The sequence below is a fragment of the Pomacea canaliculata genome, linkage group LG11 (genome assembly GCF_003073045.1).
Source record: "Pomacea canaliculata isolate SZHN2017 linkage group LG11, ASM307304v1, whole genome shotgun sequence".
NCBI classification, from domain to species: Eukaryota; Metazoa; Mollusca; class Gastropoda; order Architaenioglossa; family Ampullariidae; genus Pomacea; species Pomacea canaliculata.
In genome coordinates this window covers 23,621,167-23,635,106 of record NC_037600.1, presented here as the reverse complement: position 1 = coordinate 23,635,106, position 13,940 = coordinate 23,621,167, and the positions used below count along the sequence as shown (strand labels likewise).

At 41.9% G+C, this 13,940-nt stretch overlaps 2 protein-coding genes across 3 annotated transcripts in view; one reads left to right on the top strand and one right to left on the bottom strand.

The window, feature by feature from the left end:
• The window catches only part of LOC112574793, a 453,350-nt gene that overhangs the window by 185,740 nt on the left and 253,670 nt on the right, over nucleotides 1–13,940 (bottom strand). The window lies entirely within an intron of this gene.
• LOC112574835 lies at nucleotides 7,909–12,820 on the top strand. Its single transcript, XM_025256153.1, has 3 exons — nucleotides 7,909–8,135; nucleotides 8,434–8,783; nucleotides 11,540–12,820. Exons 1-3 carry the CDS (start codon nucleotides 7,948–7,950, stop codon nucleotides 11,896–11,898), a joined length of 897 nt encoding a protein of 298 aa, XP_025111938.1. The 5' UTR covers nucleotides 7,909–7,947; the 3' UTR covers nucleotides 11,899–12,820.

Genomic DNA, 13,940 nt, shown 5'->3' with positions numbered 1-13,940 from the left:
ACAAAACCATACCACATCACATAAGGAAATTGTCTGACATAAATGTAGGAGAAGTACATACACCACTTACACTATTGTATTAATGAAAACAAAAAAGAAAATTTATTTACATCCACATGTGTGTGTGTGTGGTTATAATATTATAGTGTATGGCAACCCACACTGGAAATTCAGCACTGCATAAGCAACATGCTATAACCCACAAACAATTAGAAGTGCTTATGCAGCAAATCATTCAACTGGGAAATACAAAGAAAAGAAAGGAAAAAGACAACACTTCACAAGTGTACTACTCCAGAAACTTTTTGTGCAAAAAATCTTATTATGTCTACCTTTCTTTGGGGAGGAAAACATAACAGAATCAAGAAATCAGTAGTCTGTAAACCCTATAAATGGGCTTAAAATGTGTGACATTTACTCCTTTCTATCAACAATGAAACTAGATGGTTAAAAAGAATCGAGCAAGACAACACCACAGCAAAGATTCTCCTGACTATTCATTCCATACTTAAAAACATAACAAACATTTTGGGCCAAGTATGCAAATAGTATTATGCAGAGTTCAAAATCTCTTTTGGGAAGATGTGGCTAAGCAATATTAAAAAATATTTAATGTTTTTCAAAAACTTCTGAAGAGTTTATGTTAGATTATGTTATGCATATCAATGGGTTAATGAGAATATTATCCAAGTTAGAGACCTTGTAAGTGTAACAAGAGACTTTACATCCTTTCAAGAGTTTCAAAGAAAACATCCAACATATTAGGTAATAAATGACAGAACGATTACATTTTGTCCTTTTTGTCAATGAAGAATATCTTGTCGCCTACAAGACAGACACAAAATACTTTATAGGAAGACGTTTATCTGTTGGATGAAAGTAATACACACAAATTATAACAATGAATGGTTTTCTGCTCACAATGCATAGGAAAAGTTTTAAAACTGTGTTTCATTGCCATGAGGACATGTAACTTATGTCCTAAGAAATTTATCTGATTAAATTAAGTTTTTGTCTCTCCCCAAGAATGTGCAAGGGATCCTAATACCACTGTGTCAGTAACATTTGATGTCATGCAATGAAAAAGCAATGATGAAATATTAGACTTCCTATGCTTGGTTCATTAAGAACTGACATGTAATAATATTTCGTATACTATAATTGTGACAGATTAGATCATAAATAGAATACTTGCCTTCCAGCACATAGTGCTTTGCTTGATGCCTTATGCCGCTTATGGTATTCTCACTTCTGTTCGCACCAACCCAGAATTTTTTTGTAGCGATGAAAGTGCGTAATCTTTCCATCTGTGTGCGCAACTGAGCCATTTTACCTTCGTCCATCGCTAAAACTAGATTATAGTTAACCAGAATTTAACGATGGTTAGCAACAACAAAAAAAAAAAAACAAAATGCTTAGATCAGTATCGCAATTCGCAAAGTTCAAACATCCGAATAAACCAATACTGTTCAGTGCGCACTATGAGATGGCAATTTCTGGGCTCAAGGCAATTGGCGGAAATGACCCGTCAGTGGTAAACATGACCTGTTGACCCCTCTGCGCCTGCGCACTGTGAGAAAGCAATTCCTGGGCTCGGCAATTTGTGAGCTCGTGACACCGGAAACCACACACCTGCCCAGGTACGGACAGTTGGATGAACAGCACGTGGGGACGACACATCCATTTGTTTACACAAGGTTTGGTCAGCCGAGCTTTTCAATGTGCGGTAAACAACGAATTTCTTACGATGACAATCGCCTATCCACAAAATCCATCTTGTCATATAGCTCTGTCCGTAGAAACAGTCAACGACGCTAGCATGGCTAGCATGTATGTACTAGTCCGGCTATACTACTGTGTAGACTGTACATGACTAGCGTGTATATACTAGTCCGACTATACTAGTCTGTGTAGACTGTACACGTTGGCGTTTCTCTGTGTCTCCTATTAGAGACTAGCATCTACCCCAGGGGTAACCAACGTCCGGCCTTCAAACTCACGTGGTCTGACCCGGCCATGGGAACCTTAGGCGAAACTCAGTAAATCTAGGATTTTGTTTTTTTAATGATTTTTTGATATCAACGTAAGTTTATAATGTAGGTGGACTGAATTAGTTTTATATACCTTTCCTTTGTTTATACCTGTTTAAAGCTACCTTGGTCTACAGCTGCCTAAGCTTTTTAATTAGGTAGTATAATTAAGCACAAAGCATGCTCCTTAGTATGTCTTTACAAATTTGGCATTATCTTTATTATTATTAGTAGTAGTAGTAGTAGTATAAAATCTATGCAATTACAAGTCTGTAAATTTTACTTAGATGAATAATTTCAACTTTTTTAATCCGTATCAAAATGTAAAAGAAGTGCAGTAAAGAAGGCTTACAACACTTTAAGTAGTTGATCTGATGTTTACACCCCGTGACTATCAAACAAACCATGCGTGCTTTTGACTCGTAAGTTGTTTTTTTTAAATGATTCAAAACGAAATTAGAAGTTGCTTAAAGAAAAACCCAAAGAAATATAGAGTACAGGTTATCGTACTGCTTGAGCAATAAATAAATTAATTCATAAAAAAAGAAAAACTGTTTAAATAATTTTCTTAAGTCTTTGGTACAGGCGAAAACAGCACGAACACAGTTATTCTGGCTCCAGTGGGTTGAGGCCGCGTTCCCTGACCTCGAGTCACGCGCCTACTTCCTGCCTCCTGTCTACTTCAACCGCGTGCCCATGGTCAGAGAGTCCATTGCTGGTCAGGAGGTTCTGGTCCTTCAGTCAGCACCTGGACAGGCTGGTCAGTCCAGCCGACCAGCGGCAACTCCATCCACTGCTGGACAGACTTCTCTCCCTCAGCCTCCTGATGTTCAGGACAGTGACGTCAGAGATGACGCAGCCACGCAGCGGGTACTCTTCTGTCTGCAGAGATTGTCTGACAAGAACAGAGAAGTGTTGGTTGGACTAAGTCAGCTTCAGTTCAAAGAGTACCTGGGTGAACCTTGTTATGATGCTGCAGCTGCCCAGCTGCCCCTACCTGCCAACCTTCCTTCTGCTCTGCCACGAAACTGGGAACAGGGAGACTTTGATGTTCTTCTTATTCACCGACGTTATGGTCTTGTCGTCTGTGAGATAAAGGCGATTGGTGACAACTCACAGACACTGAACATGTCACAGCAGGATATAAACAATAACATTAGAAAGAGACTGAGACAGGCCGTGTCACAGCTGGACAAGGCGGAGGCCATGTTGTCTCACCTGGTGTCCGACATCGCTCCCGGTCTGCGCATCACTAAGACCATCGCTTTCCCCAACCTCACGGCTCATCAGGTGCAACAGGCCATCTCCGGCGACACCCAGCTAACTCAGGTATCAATCCCCTTTTGTCCCTTTTACATACCGATACATGAGCACCAACTGGTCTCAAAATGTTTTTTCTTTAACTGACATTCTTAATACATTTTCCATAATGAGAGACACGTGTTTGCTCGTGATGCTGTTTCATATGTAAAGGTCAACACGAGTTGAGAAAGCCGATATTGCAACAACTGCACAACACGTCTAATTCTCCAAACTGTTTTGTAGAAACTAAGACTTCAGGTAAACGGTTTAAGTCTTTATGAAATGTTACAGGGACCTCAAAAATAGTTTCTCGTCTACTTGTTGTCCATTATTTGCAAGCCACGCTTGACCTGCATTGAGTTAGGTGAATATATCAAAAGAAGTAAAGACAACATTTTGGATTAGTTTAGCATGGTTTCTTGCAATTTTTACAAGTCCAAACATCCTTTTTAACCTAGTTTCCGGTTTTTCACCTGTGAAGTTTTGCAAGTTGTCAAAACATAAAATCAAAAGCTTTGACATCAATATGTCAATTCAGGTAAGTATTGTGTGTTTCAGCAGTGTTTGTTGATTGCTTGTTTCTGCAAATTACGCGATTTTTGCAGCAGATTGAAAGCACTTCATCTGAGGGCGTGAAGGTGGGTTAAGTTGCCGCATTTGAAATGACCACGGGATAAGTGACCGCATTAGGAGCCAGGGGGCTGGCCAGCCTCACCTTTTTCTCTAATTTCCCTGTCGGAAAATGTGTGGCACTCATGTATAACAAAACTGCAGCTAATTTCAGGCCCAACAACACTAAGCATGTTCAATTTTGCTTAATAGATTTTTATTTACAAATAATAGAGAGCACCTAGCTAATGTCACGATCCTTCTTTCAGTTAATAAGAGCATTCACACATATAAGAAACAAATATCAAAGTCAAGTCAGTTGAAGTTAAATATTTATACAACACGTCTGTAGATTGGGGGATATCTATAGACATATTGCTTGATTGTAATTTCGTTGCATGGAAGTCAGACCCATGATATGATTGTCAACAAGACGGAGAAATAATATTGTCCCAAGACAACATATATAGGCTACATTACTAAGCAAAAGCTGTCTAAGGGAAAAGAAAGGGTGGGTGTGAGTTGCCTTGTCTCACTTAAACAAATGTAACAGACAGAATGTCTGCAGACAGGCAATTCTGTCTAATACATAACTTATAAACATAAATATCTGTCTAATACATAAACTTATAAACATAAATATCTGTCTAATACATAACTTATAAACATAAATATCTGTCTAATACATAACTTATAAACATAAATATCTGTTTAATACATAAACTTATAAACATAAATAAACTGAAGAATGTCACGTATTCAAGTTTGTAATATTTCCTGTGTTGTCTTTTCACAGGACATATGTCGTTGTCTAGGAACAGCACATCCAGTCGACATCCTGGGTGTGTGTCTGTGCTCCGATCACCTGTCTGACCCCAAGACACCGTGTGACGTCAGTAGTCACGTGTTAGAGAAATTCAGAAATTGGTGGAAACGACGTGTGGCTGTGTCTGGGCCTGACTGTCACATGACTAGTCACGTGTACAGGACACTAGTAGCACGGTAAGATATACTGGGTTCAATTATCATAACATTACTTTAACTAACACTGAACCCAGTTTTATGTGTTTATTTTTTCGTTACACTAACACGAGCTACGCGCTAACAGTTTCCCACAAAAGAAGCAAAAGACAACACGAACACACAGTTCATCTACCATACTGCATGACTGTTTAAAATAATGTGTCCAAATGGTCCTGATATAGTTTATATGTCAGTAAGCAGTCAAAACTTGGACGACCCACAGAGAATTAATTGTTAGCTAGTGCCAAGAGTGTCAATGTTTACACAAATCACAATCACACATGCCTTTCTTTTACCATTCCATACTGTGTGTGCCTGTCATATCTGTCATAGTTAGTAACATATCTCTAGTTTTTAAAAGAAACTTTACAATAATGGCTAAGTTCTCTAGTCTGATGGCAATCCTTTGCAACTGGTGTTCTGCTGTTGAAAAAATCCAACAGGTAGTCAATCATTGAGATACAATTTGCAGTGCCATCATAGTCATCAAAGCAACACAACCTTCTTGTGAAGCAAACATAAATGCAGCTGATACAGATGAACTAAATGTTTGTGCAGCTAACCTACCTTTCCTCTTATTTTGCTAAAATCTGATGTGCCTACTAGTGAGTTTACTTGCTACATGAAGAACCTCACATTTCTCAACCTCCTACAGATGCACTAAATGTATCCTGCATGCAGTGCCAACACTAGTGTGCACTTTTATAATGACCTGCAGCAACATTTACAAGGCTACTCGCCGCAAGATGTCTATAATGCCGACAAAATCGAATTATAGTTTGCTTTGTTTACTTAAAATCTCTAAACGTGCGGGAAGAAAAATGCCATGGGGAGAAAAAGTAAACAAAGAATTACGGTTCTGTTGTGTTGTAACGCAGACGGGAGTAACAAGCACCAGCCCTTCAACAGAAGAAATTTGAAAAATGTTCACAACCTTCCGTGTAAGTGTGCAAACTAACAGAAAGCGTGGATCAACTCAGATATTTTGGCCCAGTCCCTGCGGTCTTTCGACACAATAATAGGAATTGGCGCCCGAGAAGTTATTCTCTTCATTGACCATTGCGCTGCCCCTGCCCAGATCCACAGCTCCGAACTGTGAAGATCGTGGTCCTTCCTAAAGGCTCTTAATAGTGGGTTATCCAAAATTTCAAGCATTTCTATGGTACAAAGATTGTGGTCATGTTTGACCTCGGCATGCGTGATGTATTAAACTTGAACATTGACTTCTTCAGGGCCATGAACTTTGTGGCCGCTGCATGATGGACAGCAATTAATCCGTCAATTACCAAAACTGATTTGCCAAGGCTGGTTTCAATGCCGTAGTATAGCTTTAGTTGCTGCCACGGCGTTAAACACATATAAACAAAACCAAGGCTGGTTTCAATGCTCAGTCAGGTGTGCCGGATGCTGGTTATGACGGTGATGATACTTACGATGTGACCCTCAATGACGAAGTTCTCCGAGATGATTGGGACAGTGTAACCTCTGGTGCATCTGAATTACACTTCGACGGTTTCGTTACTTGCGATGAGAGCTTGAAAACTTGCGGTGTACTCTCTCGTGACGAAAAATGCGAGGAAGCTGCGGCTGTGACACACAGTGGAGATGGAGTCGATGGCGACGCCAGAAGTGACGACGACGACTACTGAGAATCAACAGGTCCACCACCAAGAAGTGTCCGAAACCCTCACAGCGCTGGTCACGTGAGGGAAGTTGGCCTCCAGGCCCCTGGGGGCAGCGACATGTTGGGACATATGCCACGTGCGGAACACGTTATGCAAACACCAGCACAACTCACAGGACACGTGATGTAAACACCAAAAAAACTCACAGGACACGTGATGTAAACACCAGCACAACTCACAGGACACGTGATGTAAACACCAACAAAACTCACAGGACACGTGATGTAAACACGAGCACAAGTCACAGGACACGTGATGTAAACACCAACACAACTCCCAGGACACGTGATGTAAACACCAGCACAACTCACAGGACACGTGATGTAAACACCAGCACAACTCACAGGACAGGCCACCTTGGATGAGTTCCTCCCCACGAGGACATCAAGTCTTGTCTACACTCGGTCACAACCTTGCTGCTCACCTGTTGGACTTTGACCTCGTGATATGTTTACACAGGATTGTGACATGCGGTGTCTGTCATACTGTCTGCGTGTCTGGGTGTCATCTGAAGTAAATAAACTGTTTCCTCCATGTAACGTTTATTATGGCGGTCCCTTGAGAAACGTGAAATCGAGGTTTTACTGAAAATATTTTATGAAGATTCTGTACAGTTTGTAACAGTAATGTCAGGTTAGTTTGTTTATTTACTCAACTAAACTATTTTCACAAAATTAGCAGAGGTGACAGTATTTATTGGTGAAGAGAATAAAGTTAGAGAGAAGAATTCATGCTTCACCGCGACATGTACAACTGTTAGTAGACAGTAGACCGTTAGTGACAGACAGAGAGACAGAATGTAGTAGCTACTTTCACTTTTTAGTTTTGTTTTCTATCAGAGAAGTACGTTAGTACGTCAAGACAGAAAAAGTTATTACTGAATGTAACAAACCACTTGTAGTAAATAATGTAAATCACTCAATATACAGGGTTGGTCACAGCAGCTGATGTGATGTTTATTCTAACAGTAAGATGACCTCCAGTATCCAACATTTGTTTGTTGCAGGTTCTGCGGTCCGGCGAAACCAGTGAGTGTGCCATGCACATGTCCTCCACGTGTGAGTGTCAAGACCCTGGGTCAGGCCGTGTGGTGGACAGGAGAGTGCTATACTGCTGTAATCACACTCTTCCCGGAGCAAGTTCACCTGCTACACACGGAGCCTCCCACACTCTTTGTCACCGGACCGCCCGGTACAGGTAAAACTGTGGTGCTGCTGCTGATGGCCATACAGTGGCTGCGGTGTGGTCACCACGTCTACGTTGTCAGTACGTGTGATGGGAGTCGTGCAGCGTGCAGCATGTTGTATCACCTGTTGCTGCAGACAGTAAACACACAACAGTCAGCAGGTGTGTCACCCGGTCAGCCTCACCTCCTGTTGTATGAACTTTATGACGGTGAAGACGTGGAGAAGGCCGTCAACGAGTTGTCACAGGCGGCGAGCGGAGAGTCGTTGTACGTCATCGCTGATGAACTAGCGAGTTTCAGGTGAGTTGTACAGTGTGTGACGTATTCATAAACACACAGGTAAATGGCGATCGCTTTTATCTCCTAATCGCCACCCCGATTTAGCAGGTGATAATTCTTCAATGGTTGAGTCACCTTATGGTGATATTGTAATATGAAAGTAAATGTGTTACATCGACTGTTACAGAGATTGTGTAGCAACACGTGTCATTAATGTAATGACATTTATAGTTGATTACGTCTCGCACAGTAAATAAACACATTTTAGTGAAAGTATATAGTGTAACACTTATAGTTACATCCTCTGTTACTGTCCAAGGTTGGAGTTCTTCTGTAGCAAGCTGTTGACACAAGTTCCACGTCTCCATCTGTGGGCGGCAAGTTGTTTCCATGAAGACGCACCCGACGGCTGGCAAGTGGAATATTTAACCAGACCCCTCCGCTCTCCACCTGCCGTCGTCAGGGAAGTCGAGCAGAACGAGTGGATCACTGTAACTCGTAATGTCCTGCCGTACAGTGAGCGAGGTGTGTCCGACCACACAGACGGCCCGCCAGTCACACGACTGTATCACCGAGGTCAGGGTCACTCAGGTGAAAACCCAGTTAACTGTGTCGCGTGCGGTCGTGAGGTGGCCAGCTTCCTACACAGTCTCCGTGTTGGTGTTACAGGTAGGTGTGGGTGTTGTGAAGTGAACCGTTGTTTACAGTTACATTCTGACTTTTGTGATAAATAACAAACAGGTGAAAGACAACCCTATGATCAAGATAGTGTCTGATTAATGTGTCTGTCAGTTTACGACATTATGTTAAAGGTAATTTATATATGTTAATGTTATTTGTAAAGTTGACACCCATCGATAAAAGGGATTTACATTTGTCGCTACCCTGCCGGTGGTTGTACTCAGCGCCCTTTCAAAAAAAAAAAAATAGAAAAAAAAAAACACAACAAAAACAACCAAACATCACCTGCTCTGCAAATTTCACACTCGCTCGTTATGCAGTGTTGATGTACTCACATTACATGTTGATATAACCGCAGTCACAGCAAGACTGCAGATGTTAAACAAAGATGCTGCTCCAGCTACCCTCTGCTGACAAATTTCACTGTGTTTTGTGTGGAGTAGTTGATGACCATGTCCCAGTGTCTCGACGTCTGAAGCGCCAGTCCACGTGGTCACCTTGGTATTCACAGGTCAGTGTTGACCTCCGACCTCCGTGACCTGAAGTGAACTCGCCGGCAAGTTGAGTGTTTGTGCGGAAGACTGGACTCACTATCCACGAAGAGACTTATACGTCCGCCAAGCCAGTCGTTGCAAGATGCGTCAAAAAGGCCAAAACATCATATCTTCAGACCCAAATAAATAATTCCACCTCCTCCAGAACATTTTCCGACATCTGCAATCAAATGACTGAAACTAGTAGAGTTATGCCGCTGCCCACTGCTCATCCTGCTTGACAGCTACAACAAGTGTTTTGTGATTATTTTTCTAACAAGATTTCGGACATTCGGTCATCCTTGGATTCGATATCGGAGTCTGACAGCATCTCTTGTGATATTCTTCTGGGATGCTCTCAACCGAATTTCGACCTGTCTATGATGCTGATATAAAGGCTATAATTATAAAAGCCAAGCCAAGAACTTATTAGTTAGACCCAATACCCACAAGTCTTCTTGAGTGTTTAGATATTTTACTTCCTGCCATCACAAACATTGTGACTTTCAGCTTGTCATCAGGTGTTTTCCCGCCTTTGTTTAAAATTGCTGGTGAAGCAACTTCTCTAGAAGTTCACGGTTAATGTCAATATGTTGAACAATTATCGTCCGGTTTCCAACATGTTATTTATCTCAATGATCACAGAGAAAATAGTTTTGACACAGCTGTGGGCCTACTAATAAGAGCACCAGCTCATCCCCCATGTCAGTCAGCATATAGACCTTGTAACAGAACTGTAACTACTTTACTTAAAGTAACTACCCACATATTATCTGCCCTTGACAGTGGTGATGCTTCTACCTTAACTCTACTGGACCTGTCTGCTGCATTTGACACTATGGACCACTCTCTGCTCCTTCCTAGACTATACACCCTTAACGGGATTTCTGGACCTGCACTAGCGGGGTTCAACTTCCACCTCACTGACAGGACACAGACTGTGTGTTGATGGTCAGACATCTCGCCCTGCTCCACTTCCGTGTGGCATCCATCAAGGCTCAGTACTCTCCAGTTTTGTTTATTTTGTATATGAAACCCCTTTCATCTTGCATCCAGTCTCACAAGGTTTCTTATCAGTCATATGCTGATGATACGCTGATGATATGGAGCTGTACTGCTCCACTCCACTGGCTGAGTCTCACTGTGCTACCAGCACCATAGAAGTCTGTATAAGTGAAGTCAAAGACTGGATGGTGTCTAACAAACTTAAACTCAATGATGATAAAAACGGAAACACTCCTACGTTTGAGAAGAAAAAATCATCTTCCCTAGTTTGTCAACAAAAGTCACATGAAGATGGGGAAACCCTCACCTTTGTGTTCTATGTCAGGAACCTGGGATTCATTGTCACTGCAGACATAACTCTTGCTAAACAAGTTACAGCTGTATGTCAGTTTGTCTATTATGATAGACGAGTTACAGCTGTCTGTTAGTCAGTCTATTATGAACTACACAAGATCAGCGCCATCCGTCACATTCTGTCTTCGCGGTACCGACACTCTGGTCTGTGTGTTTGTTTTATCAAAACTTGTTTTACTACAACTTCTTGCTTGCTGGCACCTGCCCTGATTATTATCCCTGACCTGCTGTTCCCTTACATCCCAGCTACACAACTCCACTCCTCGTCTGATGATCGTCTCCTTACTCTTCCTGTCACCACAACATCATATGGGCACAGGATGTTTAGTTATTGTGCAGCCAAACAATGGAACTTTTTCCCTTTACTTCCCTTGACATATCCGCCACCTATCCCAATGGAATCCTGTACACGTGCACTAAAAACACACCTTTGCCTTAAACATTTCTCTAACAACCTTTCCCATAATGCTCGTCCTTTGTCACATCCGTCCTTTTGTAATATCATGTTGCTCTCAGCTTTTGATCTTGTTATTTGGTTCCTTTTTGTGTTTTCTGTATTTGATTTTATTCTTCGGTTAGTAAGGTTGTTTATTCTTTTATAGTTCATGTGGGTTTTTGTTTTGTTTTGTTTTTATTTTTGTCGCTCGTATGCTGTCCATGTTTCGTTCTTGTTCTCAAGCTCTAAGAGCTTGCTCCTTAGAAGTGTGAGTATGTGCTTTACACATTTTGCATTATTATTATTATTGTTGTTTATTGTTATATTATTAATTATTATTCATATCGATGTATTTGTCAGTGTGTATGTTGTATCTGTGACACGTGACTTGCAGTATAAACTGTTATTGTTCACAGAGAGTGGCACAGCAACATCTGCAACAGTAACCTCCAGTAGCGGCGACACAACACCACCGTGTCTACAGTGGAGAGACGTGCTAGTGTTGTACTGGAATTACGTTAGAGACAACTCGGGTGTAGTGAAGGGACTGCAAGAAGCGGGTATCCCAGTGCGGGTGATGAAGGATGATGACATCGAGGACGTGGCCACGGCCCACAGTGACGTGGTGTGGGTGGCGCATGGACATCGCGTTCGTGGTCTGGAGAGAAAAGTAGTCGTCTGTCTGACGTTGCATAATAATGATGGCTTTGACCGATTTTACCTTATGTCCCGCTGTACGTCACAACTTGTGATTGTCTCCCCTGATTATGACTGACACTGACACTCACTCACCTGTCACCTGTTGTCGTCGTGTGTCTCTCTCTTACATCAACACTTGTCATCAGTGTTTCTCCTCTTCTACTCTCAGTCTATCACCACGTCATCACCTCATGACGATATACACATGACGTCATACTATTTTCTTACATCACGAGGTCCGTGTCTCTGTTTACACAACAAGTAGTGTCAATATCAACATTATAAGATCTACACACTTGTTCTTGTTTACACAACCACAGTTAGTGTTAGTGTCTGCAGTTCTATCGACTAAAATACAAAATGTCTTTGTACATCACTTTTAAATTCTTTTGATTAAGTATTACCAGTGTGTGTCATGCCTTTACTTTGTGTGTTTGTGCATGAACGGCGCGCGGTAAATGGTTGGAAGACAGAGAATATAGTAGGCTTTGTCGATCATCATCATCATCATCATCATCATCATCATCATCATCATCATCAATCATCAATCATCAATCATCAATCATCATCATCATCATCATCATCATCATCATTAAGAATGAAGTTAGTCTGTGTCGGGTCGTGTTGGTTGGTAATGTAAAATTTTGTGTTGTATTTTGTTATAGAGTGTTGGTCAGCACTATTATGCTCAGTTTCTGTGCGGTTGATCAGCTGTGACATTGATATCAGTCTGTACACGACAGCGCTCTAACACACACACACACACACACACACACACACACACAAACACACAAACAAATCTATATCACCATGAAATTATTGTTCAAACACCATTCACACACCCACACAAGCACAGAGCACTCTCTGTCTCTCTCTGGGATGAGAAAAGGTCGATGTCTCTACAATGCTATGTACCAAGACAACCATTCACAGCTATACTTTGCGTCTTTGGTAACATCAGGACAAAGAAACAGAATGAAAGAAGCAGGCGACATGTCTGAGGGACTCTGTTTATCTGTGTGTGTGTGTGTGTCTTTTTGTGCGCTTGGGTTATTTCATCTTAATTTCATTTATTATATGAATGATGACATCGCATGGTGTATCTATAATAATAATTATGTGGAGTTATATAATAACATGCAGCATTGCGACCAAGACAGATCACACTCTGTGCGCAGACCAACGATGATAAATGAAAGATAACAGCCAGTAGACCAGGGGTCTCAAACACGTGGACCGCGGGCCGCATGCGGCCCGCGAAACATTTTTGTGCGGCCCGCGGCCACGTCCGCGGTTTATATGTATGTTGTGCTTGATGATTAACTCCCGCGGTGAAAATTACCCCCGTTCACAAGTGAAATGAAAATAAGACAAGTGAGGGAACTACTAAAACGTTCAGGAAATGTTCCACCAGGTGTGGGCTACCGTGGGAAAAACTTGTTTCAGTGGCTACGGACGGTGCACCAGCAATGTGTTCAGAGAAGGTTGGTGTTGTTGGATTAATGGTAGAGAAACGGAATCAACTCAGCTTGGCGGGACCTTTTGCAGCCATACACTGCATTGTGCACCAAGAAGCACTCTGTGCCAAAAGTCTACAAATGAAGAACGTGATGGATGCTGTGAAGACGGTGAACTTCATACGTGCACGGGGTCTCAACCACAGACAGTTTGTGTCATTTCTAGCTGATTGAGAAACGGAATACCGAGAGTTGCTGTATCGTACGGAAGTCAGATGGTTGAGTCGTGGAAAAGTGCTGCAGAGATTTTTTGAACTGAGACGGGAAATAGCATTGTTCATGGCAATGAAAGACAGAGACATACCTCAGCTCAGTGACCCAATGTTTTTGTCGGATCTTGCTTTTCTTACTGACATCACGCAACATCTCAATACACTCAATTCACAACTACAGGGCTCAAAGCAGCTGATTACCGTGATGTTTGACCGCATCAAATCATTCAGATGCAAGCTGACGTTGTGGGCCACTCAGCTGGCAGATGGACACCTGGCTCATTTCTCTTTTCTACAGAGCATAACGGTTGAACCACAGCGCCTGAAAGACTACGTAGACATCCTCTCCAGACTACTGGAAGATTTTGAACACCGCTTTCAGCAATTCA